The following is a 19,120-nucleotide window of genomic DNA, read 5'->3' as shown; positions in this document are numbered from 1 at the left end:
GCAAACGGGGTGAGCTCTGCAACCTGGGCTCCCTGTCTGTGAGGGGCGGCTACCAGCAGAGCCTTCTCCCAAGACAGCAGCAGGCATGCTGCACACAGAAGTGCTCAGAGGCCTTCTGCTGTGGAGCAGGAAACTCCTCATGAGGAGCAGGCAGTGGGGGAGCCCCGAGCCCCAGGGCTGACCTCGGCTGGGGGCAGCAGGCTGCTAAGGCAGGGAGCCCCCCCCTTCAGCTCGTCCAGCTCCTCCTGCAGAGTGCGCACCTGGCTGTCGGCAGCTGCCCCTCTTCAGCTCGCTGTCCTTCTCCACTTGCTCCCGCAGGCGGCACCTGTGCTCCTCTTCCCCGGGGAGCAGAAGCAGTAGGAGTGCAGCGAGTCGAGGAGTTCTTGGGCCCCAGTGCTGACAGGATGACCCTGCTGAGGGACCGGGGGCCGGTGTCGCTGTGTTCACCCTGCACATCTTCCACGGCTGGCTCCAGGGTGACATCTGTTGGAGGGTGTGGGGCTCTGGGAGGGTTTCTGAGGCATCATTGTGAATGATGAACTTGGGGGCTCTGGGCCAAGCTCTCATCAGGCCCAAGGCTGGTCCCACTGTAGGTGGGCTCCACATCTCTCTTCAGCCTCTTTCGGTCAACAGCCTCTTGAGGGACAGATGGCATCTCTTGAGTGTGTGCTGAGGAGAAACTGTAAGAAGGAAGCCAGCCAATAAATCTGCACGCCTCAGATCCTGAGGGATAAAGTCACCCACGGAAATGCCACACTTATCCAGCAGGCCTTGGCTAGGAAGAGGGGGTCTCATCGCCAGCATCTACAGCAGACCTGTTTGCATCTCCCTGGCTGCCTCACACTGTGGAGGCCACACTGTCTCCTGGAGTTCCTTCCAGAGACTCTGTGCCCGCTCCTGACTGGTGGCTTCCTGGGTGGCACTGAGTGCAGGTTCACCCTGCAGAGGGGCTCGCATCAACTTGTGGGACCTTGGCTGGGCCCTCAGGTTTTCCCTCGAGGATGAGGATGAACCTGAAGCTCCTTTCCCGTCTGCTTTACTCGCATGTTCCTCTTGTCCCCGGTGGCTACCTTGGTGTCATTTCTCCTGGGGCAGCCACGGCCTTCAGCCCCTCCTTCTCAATCAGGTGGAAGATGGAGGGCAAGGCCATGGGCTTGAGCACATAGTACTGACTCTCCAGCCTGTCTCAGAGTTTTTTTTGGTGAAATGGTCACTACAGATGAAAGAGTACTTAGTAGGGTCCAGTCATCCCTGTTAACAGCTTTTAGCAACTGGACAAGACGTTTTTGAGTCCTTTATGTGGAGCCTGCAAGGATACATGAAAAAGTAATTAAAAAGAAAGAATTAAATGTCTCCCCCTAAAATAATCAATTATAAAAGCAAAACAAGTGTTTTTGGGAACACCCACACTTAGGAGTTTTGCCCATTTAAACTTTTAGTAGAGATTTAAGGAACACCTTCTGCTTGCAACTTATTACTGGAATAGAAAGATGAAAGACCCACTGTCTACCTTAAGGAGCTGACCATCTGTAGGGCAGAGAAGGAAAGAAAGTGAAGACCTCCTCCCAGGCTGTGGTAAGTGCCCTGTAGGAACAAAGATGCTCGGGCAGAGAGCACAGGATGGCACCAAGACAACAGGAAAGGCTTCAGGAAGCCTCAGAAATAGTTCCTAGAAGCTCATGGTTCTCCAACCCTCCTGCTGTCCCTGGGATGCAGGACTTTGGGTGCTAAAACGGGGAGGGTTGGTCCCCCTATTTCAAAGCCAGGCCAGGTGTCGGCCAGCAGAGCCTCCCAGGCACTCAGCAGGGCGCCTGGCCCCAGCTCTACTCAAGCAGCTGAGGATGCAGGACTGCTGCCAAGAGGAGGTCAGGCCCAAGAGCTGCAGTTCCGTGTTCCTCCTGTCCTTCCACTACCAGGAGGAAAGCTGCTTCCTGTACCAAGCAACCAGCCCCTGAAATGTACTGACCAAGACACTTCATAATCTTTTCTCCTCATTAAGGTAAAATCTCTATTTAGAGAAAACTATGCACATGGGGAGGAAGGGGGTCTCTCTCTAGGCTTTCTTCTCCTCCTGAGTTCATCTAACCCCCATGAGGCCGGGTGGATACTAGGTCCTCAGGGAGTTCCAAGCAACATGACCTTCTAACATTTCTCAATGCTTTGTGACAAGTTACGAAAGGACCCCCACTTCCTTTGCCCCCATACCACGTTAAACAATGACACATGCCAAGAGCAACCTTCTCTGCAGTGTTTTGCATCATTCTCAAAAACAGTAACAAAACTTTTGGGACACAGGCTCTGAAGGAAACTGTCAAGAAAGCACGTTGTCTGATCTCTGAAACAAGCTCACATTACTAGTTCTTTGGATAGATTGTAACAACTCCCGACTTAAAACAAACCACTGTTAACTTTGAATAAGACTAAAGACAACAAGTGGCATTCAGGTCTTGAAAAATTCAATAACAACCTGCAACATGAAACAAAAGGATCTGCCAGGAGGTTTTCAAAGTAGAATGTCTTCAGTGCACTGTTCTGGGACCTCCATTGCAGAGTCCGCAAGAAAGGACTCACTCAACTGGATGAATTCCAGAAGCCCTCATGAAGGGAGCCAGGCCAAGGGGAAGGCAAACCCCTCATCCTGCTGTGGGATCCCAAGGAAGAAGTGAAGAGAGGAGCCCCTTCCCTGAGTCCCCAGGGTAAGCCTCCCAGTGAGGAGTGGGCTGCAACCTCCTCCACCCAGGATGCTGTCACATGCAGAGTCTGCAGAGTCAGACGCCTCTCCAGGACTCACCTCCAGTGCAGAGCCACCTTTCCCTGCACTGCCAGGACCCTTCTAGCAACAGAGCATCTGAGAGGAGTGTCAATTTGGAGGTAGAAGCTGCATTTGCTCAGCCACATTCCTGATCTCAGAGATCAAGGCAGGCTCCCTGCCATCAAAAGAGCAGAAAAGTCACGGCAAATGCAAGAAGATAGTGACCTAAGAAAGAACGTTTCCAGAATACCCTGTTTCTTGACATTGTTGGCCCCAGCCTGAATCAGTGGAGAGCAAAGTGGCTGGGGGGTGGGGGTGACAGTGTGGTGGAGGCCATAAGGTGGGTGCCAGTGGCCATGGGATGGCCGCAGTGGCCCGAGGTGCCCAGAGTAGAAACAGTGGCACAGACCAAGGCCACATAGCGCCTGGCGCTCACTCACCTTCTGGACCGGCCCCGAGGCCCCAAGCACAGAGTGCTGCCTGCCTCGGGCTGGACCGCCAGGGTGGTTGACTGGGCGGCAATGGCCGGTTACCTGTGGAAGGAGATGGCTGTTTCTCCTCGTTGCCCAGTGGTGGGAGCAGTTTGCGGCAGTGCAGTGATCACCATCCCGGGCCTCAGGCTGTCATGCTGCCAGGCTCCGGCCCCCTCCTCTCCACCCCACAGTGGGACTGCCACAAGAGTAGGGCTCGAAGTGACAATGTGCAGCAAGTGGGAGCTGGTCCCCACGCCCCGCAGTATGGCAAGATGGCGGCGCGTGCCCATCTGTCCTCCGTAAAGCAAGATGGCCACATCTGTGGGCCTAGGCAAACTGACGCCTGATGCACCCACCCTGGGGGAGCGCTGCCAAAACGCGTCTGTTCCGCTGCCCTGATGGGTCACTGCTGTGGTGTTCATAGCAAATGACCCAGACCGAGCGGGGAGGGACAATGTGGCCGGCCCTCCGAGAGGGGCCCCGCCGGACGCCAAGATGGTGACCGATGCACTTCCGCCCACACTTCTGGCCCTGCCCACGTTGCTCACCTGGATTGGCCCCAGTGGTTGAGCATCACATTCTGCTCATTCTCCTGGGCAGCGGGGAGAGGGACGCGGGTAGGGGCACCTGCACCGGTCAGCATGGAAGACTGTGCTCACCTGGACTCTTAGCCGCTGGGACTGGCTGGCGTGGTTTGGGGCGGGGCCGTTGGGGGCAGCAGCTCCTCAGGTGGAGTGGGTGGGGGCAGCTCCCATAGTGAGACCTGTGCGTCTGACAACCAGGTCCCTGCGGGTCTGGACGCTCTTTCCATCCACCCTCGGTGCTCTGGCGCTGGCCTGACAAGCCCATGGCTGCTGGGGCAGGAGGGGCAGCAGGGAGTCAGGGAGGGGAGGGGCGTGCTGGGCGGGGCTGGGGCAATGGTTCTTGGGAGGCTTTTTCCTTCCCCGCCAGGACTTAAGAAGTCCCTTCTCTGGAACTGGCTTCGGATCCAACCACACAATCCCTGTCTGTGTGCAGAACTCTTGCCCTGGTCTCACCCCTGGCAAAGATTTCTTGCTTTGACCAAACTTTAGTCAGGCTCCTGAACCTTCTTGTAGGCCTGTCTGTGCACTTCCTTGTAAAATCCAGTTTTAGCAAGAACCTTGCTAAGTCAGTTTAACCAGAACACCCACCCGTATGTCTGATCACCATCGAGATCTGCTCAGGCTCCTCCTCCTCCTCCACCATCCCTCAGGTGGTGTCTGATCACTCTGGCCTCTCTTTGGTAAGAATCCTGTTAGGTCAGGTTAGCCAGAAACCCCAACACTTGTTTTTTCTCTTAGTAATTTTCCATCCTGTGACCCCCACCATGCTGCCTGGCCATGAATTCCCACTTGCCCATGCTGCATTTAGAGTAGAGTCCAATCTCATTTCTCCCCTGCTGTGAATCCCATCACGGTGGTCCCTACGTATCACAGTGGTTCTGAATGAAATATGGCTTACCATCTTTGACAGGTGTCATTAAATAATTTTTCTTTAAAACCTCCAACCACAACAAAAACCCAGACCAGGCTCCTTTCCTTGCTCCCTCAAGCCATTTCAGAGCTACTTCAGATTCTGGCCCTGCTCTCCTCAGAGACCTCTATTATGTGAGTCATAAGACTTTTCCTAACTTTGGTGCATGTGTGGAGGGGGGCACACACCAGCATCAGTCTCTCCATGGGAACCACAGCACTTGCCAGTGAGCAGTCATATTTTGAAAGGAATCTCTTTCTCTGAGTGGTAGGTCTCAACAGTGGACTCAAAATATTCAGTGAACCATGTTGTAAACAGATGTGCTGTCATCTAGGCTGTGTTGTTCAATTTGAGCATTGACTTTAACTTAAAGTCAGCAGATGCATTATGTCTAACAAGAGAGTGAGCCTGTACAAAGGCCCTAGGGTGTGGATCGGAGAGGGAGGGGAGAGAACAGGATCAGTTAGAGGACCAGAGATCAGAATGTGAGACAGGATTTGGAGAAGGAGCCAGAGCAGTCAGTAACAGCACAGCAGCCAGGTCACTGCCCCGCACACCATATCTGGGAGTCAGGACCATCTCCTAATCACAGTCAGTGGGGGACCCCCATTTCTGGTTGGATCTCTTGGGGGACAAGAAGGCAGTGTCTTACCACGTCTGTCTGTCCACATCTACCAGACCCTGGCCAGGGAGTGTGAAGCACTGATGCAGAAGTACCTGCACCTGCTGCAGATCGTGGAGGCGAGAAGACAGTAGCCAAGCAGCTACGGCAGCAGATCGAGGATGGGGAGATCAATATCGAGCGGCTGAAGGCAGAGGTGACTGCTGGCTAGGGGTGCAGAGGAGGCTGGCCAGGGGGCCCAGGGCACAGGCCAAACAACTCACACTCTGGGCTCCTGCAGGATCGGGGGGGCACATGACCGGCACGGGGACCAGCTTCCAGCCACAGCTATGCCAGCCTAGAAACTTAAATTTAGTGATGCTGGCAGAGTGGGAAGGGCCTTAGCCAGATGTGAGTTCAGATCCTACCTCTGCCACTCGACGGTTGCAACCTAGAGTACATCCCCCCATCATCTGTGCCTCAATTCCTTTATCTATAAAACAGCCTTTTTATACTTGCCTTACAAAGTTGTGAGGATTGAGGGAGGTTATTTATGGGCGAGTTTTTAATTACTCTGCTGATGACCACATTGACTAAGCATTCCCACATTATCAGCTGAAGTGTCCGAGGACACAGGGTTACTGGTGAGTCATCATAGTGTGGGCTGCTGGCTAAGTTCTAAGCAGTCGTTCCCTCTGCCTGTCATAAGAGCTCCTACAGGGGCTCGCCAGGCATCGGTCTGGAGGCCACGCTGTTCCTAGGTTAAGGTTTCTAGAACTTCACTACTCAAAATGTGGTCCATGAAGCAAGAGCATGTTAGAAATGCAGAATCTCAGGCCCTGCCCAGACCTCCAGAATCAGAATCTGCACTTTCACAACATCCCAGTTGATTGCCATTTACATTAAAGCTTGGGAGGCCTTGGCTCTCTGTCCCTTAGACGCCCCTCACCAGCTGTCTACCCCAGCGCCAAATGATGTGATTGCCTCTCCCCCCTCATCTCACCAGTATGCATCAGATGCTCAGAGCAATTTGGCCACATCACATAAGGACCGTGGACTCTGAGCTGAGGATGGGAAAATGGAAACAGATTCTAACCAGGGTTGGCTGCATGATTTCTAGGGCCTGATGCAAGGGAAAAATGCAAGGCCCTGGGTGGAGTCGGGGAAGTCGACCTCCCCTTCTCACAGCCCACCAACCCACCCATGGCAGACAGGAGACCCCCCAATATCAACCTTCAACCTCCTCTAAACTCTGTGCCATGATACACTTGGTACCTAGATGAGGGGTGGCCAAGATGCCCCTGCTGAGTCACCCACCTAGTGCCCAGGCATTGTCTCCTTACCTTGTCCTGAGACAGGATCGGGTGTTCACTGCACCCGCCATTTCTGCACCTACCCCAAGGCCCCTGCAGAGGGTGGAGGGTGACTCACTGTGGAATGTGAGACTTCCTGGCTGACTCCACCCATTTGCTCCCAGAGGATAGAGGAGGTCATGGGTTCTGGGGTGCCGGCATGTGGGGAGCAAGCAGCTGAGAAACCATCCCAGGGAGGCAACAGGAGGCAGGAACACGTGAGGGCTGAGGCTCCAAGCCCCTGGGGTGTGCTCCATTGTTCCATCAGATGTTTCTCATGAAAACAAATTCAAAGAGAAATAATAATTTCAAGGTTGCAACTGCAGAACTTGAAGCCCCAAGCATGGGGCCTTCTGAGCACAGGACCCCATCACACGCCCTTGAAGCCAGCTCTGCCTGGAATGTTCTAGGCTCTGAAGTTGCTAATTCCACCTTATGGTGCCGCTGCCAAGCTCTGAACTAATGATCACATCAGCTTGAAACTTGAGCTTGAACAAAAGTTTCAGATTCCACACACCTCCTCTACACTGCAGGAGGCACTGTCAGAGATGCTTTCTTAGTCAGTCCCCATAACCATCCTCATAGGTTGGAACGAGGAAGCAGGCTCAGAGAACTCAAGGCACCTGACCAAGCTCACACAGCTGGGAGGTGGCAGAGCCAGGACTAGAACCCAGGTCTGTGTGTCTACTTGCCAGTCTTGCCACTCTACTTGTGGGTCCTGGGATCGGGGCTTGTCCCGTGTCTAAACCATCTAATTCATTCTGAGATCTATCCCAGCCCTACACATATCCCTGAAACCAAGCTGAGTCCTTGCTAAGGACGAAGGAATAGGTCTAAGGACCAGTACCAGGTTAGTGGCTTCATGATCAAGGGTGTCATTCACTCACTCACTCGTTCACTAACTGCCTAAAATCTGCTGACCACTGCCTCATCCTCTTCCCCAGGCTCCTCTTACCCCATCACTCGGGGCTCCAGCCAGTGTCCCTGGTCATGAGCTGTGCACACCTTGGCCTTTGCATATGCTGGGGCTTCTGTTTGGAGTGCCCCTTCCACCCCCACGCTTCCCTGCCTGGTGGAATCCTACCAAGCTCAAATGTCTCCTCCTGGGGACTCTCATCCCAGAATGTGCTCCATGACGCCTGCTGCCACAGCTTTCCCACCCTCAGCATGCCATGGCAGACCCAGCTCCTCAGGTGTCTGTCCCTCACCTGGTCTGGTGGGACTTCCTTGAAGGCAGGGGTGTCCTTTATCACTCTGTCCCTTCTGCCTCGCACATAGTAGGTACTCTGTAAGGACTTGATGAATGAATGGACATCAGGTTCTGTGGGAGGCAGTAAAGAGATGGAAGCTTCTAGCCTTAAGGTCTGATTGTGGTAGAGTGTGATTGGAACCATAATAGAGTTTGCAGTGTGAACCCAGGTAGAAAATGAGTCATTTTATGGCCAAAGAAGGTATGGGTTCATAGTGCATATGGCCTTGAAAGTTTTCGGGGGTTGGTAGGCCAGAGAAGGGGTGGGTGCAAAGGGCAGGGCCCTCTCTGGTGCTGGAGAGCACAAAACTGGTCAGTTTTGGTGAAAGTGTGTGTGTGTGTGTTTGTGTCAGCGTGGCAGCAGAGGCCTTTGTGGTGGGAATTAGGAGCAACGTTTCCAACTGAGTATATTACTCTCCAGGGAAAACGATATTTTTAAGTAAGACTTTTTTTGTGTGTGTGTGTGAGGAAGATAAGCCCTGAGCTAACATTCATGCCAATCTTCCTCTTTTTGCTGAGGAAGACCGGCCATGATCTAACATATATTGCCAGTCCTCCTTTTCCTCCCTAAAGCCCCAGTACATAAGTGTATATCACAGTTGCACATCCATCTAGTTGTCGTATGTGGGACGCCGCCTCATCATGGCTGGACGAACAGTGCGTCAGTGCGCGCCCGGGATCCGAACCCGGGCCACCAGTAGCGGAGCGGGTGCACTTAACCACTAAGCCACGTAGCCGCCCCTAAGTAAGACTTCGCAATATCAGCTTGGTAAACCTTTCTGGCTGTAGTCTTTGTCTCTCTCTCTCTCACTCCCTCACTCTCTCACTCTCACTCTCACTCTCACTCTCTCTCTCTCTCTCTCTCACACACACACACACACACACACACACCCTGCAGAGCAGAGGGCACTTATGTGTTCTGGAGGGGCTCCAGGAAGGTGAAACAGAGCCCATTTCCCACGAAGTAGGCCATCAGGTAGGCAGGAGGTGCTGAGGAGCCAAGTAAGTGATGAATGATGCCCGTGACAAAGACAGAGGGTCATAGAACGTCAGAGCTGGGAGGGATCTGAGAACTGAGAGGTCCACAGAAGAGGAAAGGACTTATCCAAGGTCACTCCAAGGTCACTTCCAGCGCTGGAATCCAGGCTTAACCTTGGGTCTCCTGGCTGTAGATCCGTGGCCTGTGCCTGCCACACACGTTATTCCTTCCTTGCTGGGGAGACGGGCCATATAAAATGTGCATATTCAGGAACCACTGTGTCACCTGGATGGCCTCAAGCTCTCATGGTCCACCTGATAGCCAGAAAACATCCTCAAACCCCATCCCACGTATTCCTGAGGATTTTCAGGGTCTTCCATTTTCCTGGCCACATCTGGCTTCCAATTCTGCTCTCCTGGCTTCTTGTATCACTTCTCACAGTGCCAGTCTCCACTCAGTCTTGACTGCTCCTTACCCCCTTGTGGTCGCTCCATGTGTCCGTCAGGTGGAGCTAGATTCTGCTGCAATTACAAACAGCCCCCAAGTCTCAGAGGCTTAAAACAACAAAGAATGCTTTCTCTCTCACACTGTGTGTCCATTGTGTGTTCTGCTCCACAACATTCTCACTCAGAGTCAGGGACACAGGCTGACGGGGCTCCCACCATCAGGAAATTCACCAGTCCCAGGGCAGGGGAAGGAACGTGGCAAATGATGCCTGACAACTCTGCTCACGTTTTATTGGACACAGCGAGTCACATGACCACACCCGACTTCAGGGCCCTGGGCTGTACAGTCCTGCCCTGACCCAGGAGGAGAACCAGAGTATCCAGGAAAGCCCTAATGACACCCAGCTGGCTCTTCCTTCACTCCCCAAGCCCCCAACATGGGCCAAGTATGGACCAGACTTTCTGAAAGGCTTAGATGCACTCGAGGGGGTTTCCAGTACTGAAACAGAAAACAGCTGAAAGCTGAATAGAAGACATCCTTGCCCTTCTGTCACTCAGCCTTTCCTGCTACAGGGATTTCTTGCTGACCTCCTCTCCTCATGCTGGCCTCTCTCCACACTCTCCCAGCTGCCATTTTGGTGGTGGTGGGGGTGTTCATAATCCCTTTATCTGCCAAGACCCTCGCCTTACATCCAGTGATGTGCTGGAGCTGGCTCACACCAACTTGCAAGTCGGTTGTGAAATTTTCAAGAATCTTGCAAGCTTGTTATTCACTCTTTGGTAGCTTAAAATGGGCCAAGGTAGGAATGTTTACAGCATGGAAATTGGCCAGTGCTACCAGTCAGAGTTTTTCTTTCAGAGAGCTGGTCATTAATCCTTTACCAATATACGCTTGTCTACACCTTTTTTCAGGATCAGCTAAATACTTTGCTGGGCCCAGAGCAAATTGAAAATACAGGGCTCTTAAGAATTTCAAGGCAACAACAGCAAAGCCTTAAACCAGGCATTAGGCCCTTCTTAGCAGGCTGTGCACAGGTCAGACATCGAGGACACTGCCCCTGTCTCTACTCCCTCTATACCCTCTACACTCAGAGCCCCCACCAGCAGCCATCTCTCCCTAGAGGTAACGGGAGATCACACCCAAACAAAAGCAAAGTTATTAAGCAAAACTGTCCAGCTCTGCTCAGTCTCTTCTCTCCCATCTAAACAGCCCTCTTGGGCTTCATCTTCATCAACTAAAAAGCTCCAAGGACCATCTAAAACAAAGGGAACATCCTCTTCTGAGAAGAATCCTTCCCTCTTCTAGAATCCTCAGTTTGGCACCATTTCATTGTTTTAATAGCTATTTTTCTCCCATTTATGATTGGAAGTAAGTTGGGACGGCTCAGGCAGCCCAAAGGGCAGGGTAGGAGTTTAGAGATGGTCGTGGTATTTTCCCGGCTTGGGAGCACTCAGAATCCTGGAAGGCTGACTCTGCAAGAAACTGCAGAGATCTTTAGTTCAGGGTTTAAGGTAAAACTGTAGCCTTGGGATCAGGTTTACAAACCAAATTTGACATGGAGAGGGCCACCTTGACCCCTCCCCAGGCAGCCCCTCTGCAGGGCCCACTCTGTGCCTTGAGTCCTGTTTCCCATGTTCCTCCTGCCATCCCCACCCCTGCTGCCCTGCACTCAACACCCTGTTGTACTCTGCATCTTTGTTCACATCATCCTCTCTGCTCCAATTCCTTCTATACTCTAGCACACCTGTTGGGTTCCTTTTTGTGTGTGTGTGAGGAAGATCAGCCCTGATCTACCATCCATGCCAATCCTCCAATTTTTGCTGAGGAAGACTGGCCCTGGGATAATATCTGTGCCCATTTTCCTCCAGATTTATATGGGACACAACCACAGAATGGCCTGACAAGCGGTACATCAGTTCGGATCCTGGGCCGCCAGCAGCGGAGCTCATGCACTTAACTGCCACACCACAGGGCCAGCCCAATTGGGCTCCTGTTTTGTCCTGCAAAACCTCTGGGTAGTGCTTGTGGATTCCATGATGAGACCCTACCACTGCAGTAGGGGCACCCCTCTCTTCTGGCCTCGCCTTGTTGGAGTATAAGCTACCTCTGTGGGTTTCTGACCCCCTTCTTAGGCTGGAAGCTCCTCCAGTGAAGGGATCTGACTTATCCAACTCTGGGCGTGTCTCACCCATGCCCAGCATGGTGCCCACCACACGGACTCCATCAGGACATACTGACAAGATTGGCATAAAGGGAGACAGAGATGGGCATCTCTTAGGCTTGGAAGAGGCCAGAGGGAATGGAGAAGGAAGGAGAGAGAACTGAGTTGTGTGGCAGCTGTTTGAAAAGCAAGAAGTACAGAGATCTTTAGCAAAATCTTGACTGCTAACAAAAGAGAGAAAACCATGGACTAATTCCTCTATCAATGACTGCACTGACTAAATGCATTCTGGAATAAAGACACTGTCTCCAGAGAGGGGACTGTGGTGGGGCAGGAGCCAACGAGCAGTGCCGCTAAGGAATGTGGCAAATGAAGGTTTGCCTCTGATGGGCCAAGAAGGCCAGACTGTGGGGTGGCAAGTGGGGAGGGCTCAGCTGAGACGCCAGACATTGAGCCAGGTTGGGTAGCCAGAGCTGGACTCTAGCCGGCGAGTTGTGGTAATAAGCCAAAGTCCCAACTCTCCATGATCATCGTTGACAAGGGTCAACTGAGCAGGCCTTGGACGTCAGCCAAGCCAACCTGGACCCAAAGCAAATGCATCCTCAGAAGGGACCTGCAGGATAAGGGAAAGGCTGTCTCTGCAAGCTCAGAGGGGCTAGGGCTCCTGCCGCCATCCTGACATTGGCTCCTAGCAGGGATGGGCTGTGGCCTAAGGCTTCTGCAGGGTCCCCAGGCTCACAGCTCTCCAGAGCTGTGCCCACCCAGCCCAATCCTTAAATCAGACTCCCAGACTGCCGACGTTGCCTGTACAGGGAGTAGAGCGCCTGACATGACTGCATCTGGTTTTTGCTCTGGTCCCTGGGGAGTAGATATCCTGTAGATGCCGCTGAGAAGAGCACCATCAATTTTACATACAGACTACATTTACCCACACACACACACCCACCCACACACCACACAATCCTAAAGAGAAAAGGATACCACGTGCAAATCTCAGAACTGGCAAAGAGAACAGACTGGCATGGGGGTGATGACATCAGGGCAGTGAGGGTGCTGACTGGGCATCCACGTGTCTCTGAGCTCTCCATGAGCCTATGTGTGAGTCCCTTAGCTCTTTAGAGTTCAGATCCAAGAACAGCCATTATTTCATGTGCCAAGGTTCTCAGAGAATCGAAAAAATAGAAAAGTCTGCATTGGCACTGAATATTTCTCCATTACATATTTTCAGCCACTCTTAAAGCACAGGCTTGGGTAGTTTTAGCAACCCGGAAGTGGAGAGTGGGTAACTGTCTCATTTTGCTTTCAAAGTGCTCCATTCATTCAATTGTCAGAGTCCATTCATCCTGTGGTTCAGCTAGTGGCCTTGAAGGGACAAAGCCACATGCCCTGGAAAGGGAGAGGAGCTGGCTCTGTGGCATGTTTGTGATTTCCTGAGCTACTATCTTTGGACATGTGCCACACAGTTCAAGGGTGTCTCTGTGCCCACTCAGCACGTTCCACCCCCTGCTCTTGTTGTACTGAGAGAGTGAGACCCCAGGGTGGGGGTTTGCCCTCAGGGCACAAACTCCTGGGAGAGGAGACAGCCCCCTGTGACAGCTCACAGAAGAGGAAAGCACCAGGGGCCTCCAACAGCCAAAGTGCTGGGTCATCACAGAGGGAGGGAGCAGAGAGCACACGTCGGGAATGGGACTAGGGAGGGGCATCTGATGTGGCAGAGAAAGACAGAGACCACTGCAGGGATATGAGGACAGGATCCTAGGCTGGGGCTGCCCTGACTCCTGGGGGGGTTCACTCTTTCTCTCTGGGCCTGTTTTCCTGTCCACAAATGGGGTGCATGACAGAGTCCCTTTGGCTTCCCCTCTGCTGTTCAGCTCAAACCCCAGACACATTGGGGTGGTTCCCAGGTCTCCAGGGTGGTAGGAGCTGAGGGTGATGAAGAAGTACAGAGGAGGAACAGTTGGGAGAGGAGGGGGCTGCAGGAGGTCTCTCTGGCATCCTTACAGCTCATCCTGGGAGAGGAGACTCGGGCTGTGTTCTGGAGCTGGCTGGCTGGGGAGCATGGGCTGGAAAGAGGGTGCTTGGAGGGGAGCCACGGAAAATGTGGCTGCCAGGGGTGCTCAGAGGCCCATTACCCAACCTGGTGCTAAGCTGCCAGTGAGAAGGCATGATCCCCAGGGCTCTCTAGGTGGTGACAGGGCAGGTGCTTGGGAGAATCTGGGTGTTTTTGCTTTTCTAAGTTCTCCCCCAAAAGGGGGTGGTGGAGAGCTAGCATTTACTGAGCACCTCCTCTGCACCAGACACTCAAATGGTCCCATTACTTACAAGGGTGACCTCATTTCACCTTCATATTTTACAGGAACAACCTGAGGATCAGAGATGTTAGGCATCTTGCTGGAGGTCACACAGCTGAGAAGCAGGATAAGGTGGATTTGAGCCTGCTTTGTGTGGGTCTCAAGCCCTATCTCTTTTCACATCATCAGTGGCATTTCCTCTGAATTCTCCAGAGCCCTGAGTTCCTCTAAGATCCCTTAGGGTCACCGCAGCAGGTGGGCACTGAGGGTGCCAGGAAGGCTGGCAGCAAGAGCAGCTCCCATCCTCTGCCAGCTTCTGGGGCATGTAACCCATGTTTAGAAAAGTCTATGTTTGGTTTAGTGCTCTGCTGTCACCATCTTGAAATTTTGTCATTTTTTAAGAAGGAGTCCTGCATATTTTCTCTGCACTGGGCCCCACAAGTTACATAGTCCATCCCGCTGATGGGGTTTTCACATAAGGTGTCACTTGAGAAAGGCTGCTCAAGTCCCACCGGTGGTGGCAGCCCCTGCCCTCTCCCCGGTCCCCTCAGCTCTGCTGGACTTGGGCGAGGCCTTGGAGGGGCAGGAACTCCGTGGCTGGGGCTTACCCTGTGGCTCCTCTGTCAGTGAGGCCATCGTGTGTTTGCACCAGATCTTTACCAAGGCCTGAAGACCTGCATCTCCAGCTGGCCCTCTGGGATCTGGGTGAGCAGGCAGCCCTGGCAGAGGTCCTCAGCCCTACCTGCACCCAAATCCACCTGAGAAGTCCCTCTCCAGGGCCCACTCCTCCAGGCTGGCGGCACTTCCGTCCTCCCGAGGTGTAACAGCGGCCCCTTAAAAACACACAGAATCCCTCAGAGGGAGCAGAAGAGGAAAGACAAGTCGGCAAAAGCTGTTTTTCTAGGAGGAAGCGATATATTTTTAGTTCGTTATCTACTTTTCCCTTTTAAAAATTATATATATGAACCCATTTGAGAAAATTTGACAATCTAGAGAAGCAGAAAATGTTAAAAGCTATATCAACCATAGTTCTGCTTCCCAAAGATAACCACTGTAAACACTGTTGTAGTTTCTTGAAATTTTTTTCTATGCACAGATCTTGGGTTTTTTCCCTCGGCTTTATTTACTTAATGTCACATATATGAATGTTGAATTTGAATCTTGATGTGTTTGTTTTTTTACTTAACATTATAGCACAAGTGATTTCTCATGCTGAAAGTATGCTTTTTTGGTGGCTGTATGATGCTCCAGTACCTGGGAGCATGCCATCATCCATGCAGCCATCTCCCATCATTGGCTCTTAAAGTTGTTGCAAATTTTTGTTACTAGAAACACTCATCTCTGCATCTGAAATGTTCATATGAGAGAACGTCTCCTTGGGACAGGTTTCCAAAAGTAGAATGACTGAAACAACGGGTAGAAGCAGGGTCAAGGCTCCCACTCCGTCCACCCTGCGTCACTGCTCTCCGAGCGGGCTGCACCGCCCTGACGGCCCCGAGGGCTGCACAGCAGGACCCCTGCATCACACCTCTCCCACACTGAGTGACATTTTGTTGTTCACTTCTCTAAGTCAGAGAGCCCTGCTTTTCCTCCAAGGTCACAATGGGAAGCGGCCCTAGAAAGACGAGGTCTGCACTTCTTGTAGTTGCGTGGTTGAAGGTGCCGTCCCTTGGGTAGTGGAATGCCCTGTGTAAGCTCCCACTTAGAGTTTATCGCAAAGGAGGCATGTTTTTCTTTAATGGAGTTTATAAGCAGAGGTTTCAGTGGACCCATCCCTGCCAATCAAGTACCGAAGGGCAGGTTTGGGGAGATTGGCTGGGCTTTCGGGGGCTGGAAGTCAGGGTATTGTGTTTCCAAGAAGTTGGGACAGAGCAGGCCAGCAGCAGACCCAAGTTGCTAAACCTGGGGAGGTGTGGAAGGACAGGGACACATGGATAAAGGGACAGACAGCTGAAGGGACGTGACTCGGGAGGGCATGTCTTGTGGAGGGAAGCCCCAGAATGGGGGACTCAGGAGACCTGGTTCCAGGCCAGCTACTGACTCACCTTATGACCTCGGATGGGTTACTTCTGTCACTGATGGGGCACTCTGGGTGGGAGGCCTCTTGGGGGAGCCAGGGCCAAGGGGGATGTGGAGCTGCAATTCAGTGACCACAGAGGCCTCAGCTGAACCCCCAAAACTCCAGAGCTGGGTAGCCCTTCAGACCCTTCAGGTGGCGAGGCACACCACAGCACCCACAACAGCCCTCTCCGACCTTCCGATACACAGGTGTCAGACAAGATGGGGCCCCATCTCTATAAAGATCTGTGACTCTGATGTTGTCCTGATGCCTGGGGCCACCTATCTGGCCCTGGATAGGGCAGTGGTGCCAGAGTCATCCCCAAAGGCAAAGGTGTCTCTGGGTGGGAGCTCTGAACTTGGTCTTGACCTCTGTGGGTGAGACTGGGTGACCAAGGGCTTGTGGAGCCACTCCTGGTGCAGACCCATTAGACATCCTGCAGCCCATGGTCAATTTCTATCAGGAGTTGCTCTCCAGACACAAGTACAGCCTGCAGATCCTGGCCCACTGCAAGCAGAACAGTGACTTGGACAAGCTGCTGAAGCACTATGAGGCCAAACTGACTGCAAGGAGAGAGTTCTGGAGATCTTCCTCACTGACCCCATGTTCCAGCTGGCATCTAGCCCTGTCCTTGAGGGCACATGCCTTGGGAGCCCTCAGGGGGGTCATGGCAGTGAGGGCCCCAGCTGGGAGGAAGCCACAGCTGGGGGCACCATGGGGCCATGGCCGGGAGAGCCCAGACCCTAACAGGACCCAGCTCTAGGCTGCCTCGAGAATGGGGTTAGAGCCAGCCCTTGACCCAGTGGACCGCAGGGCTGTCCAGCTCCACAGAGCAGGCAGTGTGGGGAGGTGAGGGGGAGCTCCTGGTCCTGAGCCCACCTCTAAGCCCTTTCTCCTGCTGGCTTGGAGCCTCAAGATCTGGGCTCCTGCCCCAGACAAGACCCTGGAAGAGCCTCCACATTAGAGTCTGAGGTCAGAAGTGCTGTGGGTGTCTGTCCTCAGCCCTGCTCGTGGGAGTGCTGGGAGCTGAGAGAACCATTCTCCCTCCACTTGATCACTCTCTCTCCCTCTCTACATTGCTGTTTTCTCTCTGACTTACTTCATCACTGTCTCTCTCCTTGCCTCTGTCTCCCTGTCCCTCTGACCTTCCCCATCCTTGCCTCTGTCCCTATCCCCCTGCCTCTCCCTGCCGCAGATTCCCAGGCACATTCTGACACTTCATGAGCTCCTGGCCCACTTTTCATGAGCACATAGAGCCAACAGACTGGACCATGCCAGGGCTAAACTGGGGGAGCTGTCTGAGTGAGCCCAGCTCCCGGGTGCCCCTACCAGTTGACAGGCCAGGGCTAAGGATGCTCCCCAGCAGGAATTTCCTGAGCCCCAGATGCTAAAATCTCATGTTCAGGTTAGGATCATAAGGGGTGGGTGTAGGGGTGCCCCAGCCTGTCCCACCTGGAAGCAGGTTCACCGGAGCAATCTGAGGAGATCACAGCTCAAGGCTAGGGGGCAGTTGGTGGGATGGTGTGGGTGGTGTGCTGTCCCTGGCACAGATGGGGTTCGAGGAAGGGCCCTGGGCACTCACGTGGGTGCACCTGCCAGAACAGGGATCCGCCCAGGGACTCGCAGGCACTCTGCCAACTTCCCCTCTTCTCTAGTGTCAGTGTGTCACAACCTGTGGTATAGGAGCCCCAGAGGGGGTCCTGGCTGATGGGCCTTCATGTGCCCAAGGCTGCAGTCAACAACAGGCAGTGTCATGGGTGGACAAACACCTGACTTTTCCAGTGTAAGAGGCCCCAGCCCTCTGGTCAAGGCCCCTCCACTGCCCCTCATTCAGTCTCCAAAGCCCAGGGGGATCCTTCCTCTGCCGGGGTAGAAGTAGAGGGACCAGGGAGGAGGGGCCTACAACAGCCCAGGCAGCAGTTGACGGTGGCCTGAACCCGGTGGTGGCAGTGGAGGTGAGGAGGAGGTTCAGAATCGGGGTGTGTTTTGAAGGTGGAACCAACGGGAGTTTCTGATTCATTAGATGTGAGGAGAGAGAAGATGGGAGGCAAGAGTGATTCAAGAGTTTTTGGCTGAGCAAGCAGAAGGTTGGAGTTGCTGCTAACCGAGATGGAAAAACGGGCAGGATGGGCAGGTGTGGAGGGGGAGTCATTCTTGCTTCACTGGAGCTTGACTGGGGGCATGTTGAGCTTGAGATAGACAACAGTGGTGGAGGGGACAAGATGGAGGAGGGCGTTTGAGTCTGAAGTGTAAGGGAGTGAGCCATTCAGGAGCCATCAGCTCAGAGATGGTATTTAAAGTCACAAGACTGGTGAGATCACCAAAGGAGTAGGTTTAGGCAGGAACGAGTTGTGTACCAAGAGCTGAGCCCTGGGGTCTGCACCTTATGGAGGCCAAGAGTTGATGAGCAGCCTCATACTCAATGGTGGGCTGCCAGAAGCTGCAAAGGAGTCTCAGTCTGCAGCAGGTGAGGTCCAGTCCCCAGCCCTGCCAACCACTCAGTGCCCTAAATGGCTTCCTGAGTCCAGCAAAAGGCAGGCAGTTGGGCCACATCTCCCAGCTGGGCAGAGGGAGGACCAGGCTGGACTAGGGCAGGGCACAGGCCTCAGAGTGGAGGTTCATTCAGGGAGCAGATGTAATCAGAGTGTGTTTGCAGACTAACAAAAACAATTGTGGGGTGGAGACCCCAGTCCTCTCATGCCCCAAGGAGCCAAATCCTGCACCCTTCCCCAAGGAGAAGACTTTGGACTCCAACGAGGCTCCTCATCCCTGTGGGATGCCCTGTCCCGGTGTGGGCCGTAGCAAGGAAGGCACATGGGTGCCAAGGCATTTATCCTAAGATCCTGATCCCCTTTCCCAAAGCCTACTCATCTGATCACCTGATCACCTGCATCTGGCCTGAACACAGCCCTAGTGGCACAGAAGAGTGTTTTCCTATAGCCCTGACAGCAGCCCTTTCATCCTCCTCTCTCCCTCCCTTGGGGGACTGAGGAAAGGGACTGAGGAAGCCATCAAATAACAATCCCTCCCTGGCTGTGCTCAGAAACACTCCTCCCCTGGGGCTGACTCTCTCCTACCTCTGGCCTTTGTCCCAATTTTTCTCCTGAACCTCATCTCTTGGGCTCATTGTAACCCAGGTTCCCCGGCAGACTGCGGCCCTGGGAACTCCTTGCCAGCTGCGTGGACGGTGTGGCTCTCAGCACAAACCCCAGCCGGGGCTGGCAGGAGTCCTGAGCAGCTGCAGCTGGCACTTGTCTAACAG

At 53.4% G+C, this 19,120-nt stretch overlaps 1 protein-coding gene across 16 annotated transcripts in view; it reads right to left on the bottom strand.

The window, feature by feature from the left end:
* LOC131402212 (uncharacterized) overlaps nucleotides 1-19,120 on the bottom strand; it is a 60,730-nt gene that overhangs the window by 22,223 nt on the left and 19,387 nt on the right. Inside the window, exons 1-4 of one of the 16 annotated variants that reach the window (XR_009218389.1) lie at nucleotides 6,664-6,948; nucleotides 3,885-4,079; nucleotides 3,193-3,285; nucleotides 1,236-1,306 (exon numbers count right to left, since the gene is read on the bottom strand). The exons of 1 other annotated variant lie outside the window; for it this stretch is intronic. Coding sequence is in view for 5 of the 15 variants with exons in the window: in XM_058537084.1 (XP_058393067.1) it covers nucleotides 2,914-2,927; nucleotides 3,193-3,285; nucleotides 3,885-4,076; nucleotides 6,752-6,929 (477 nt within the window). In the remaining 10 variants the exon portion in view is untranslated. 14 more of the 16 variants (XR_009218390.1, XM_058537085.1, XM_058537084.1 and 11 more) reach the window with 14 other exon arrangements.

This window comes from Diceros bicornis (assembly GCF_020826845.1).
Source record: "Diceros bicornis minor isolate mBicDic1 chromosome 32 unlocalized genomic scaffold, mDicBic1.mat.cur SUPER_32_unloc_2, whole genome shotgun sequence".
NCBI lineage: Eukaryota > Metazoa > Chordata > Mammalia > Perissodactyla > Rhinocerotidae > Diceros > Diceros bicornis.
This window is presented reverse-complemented; position numbering and strand designations above follow the sequence as displayed.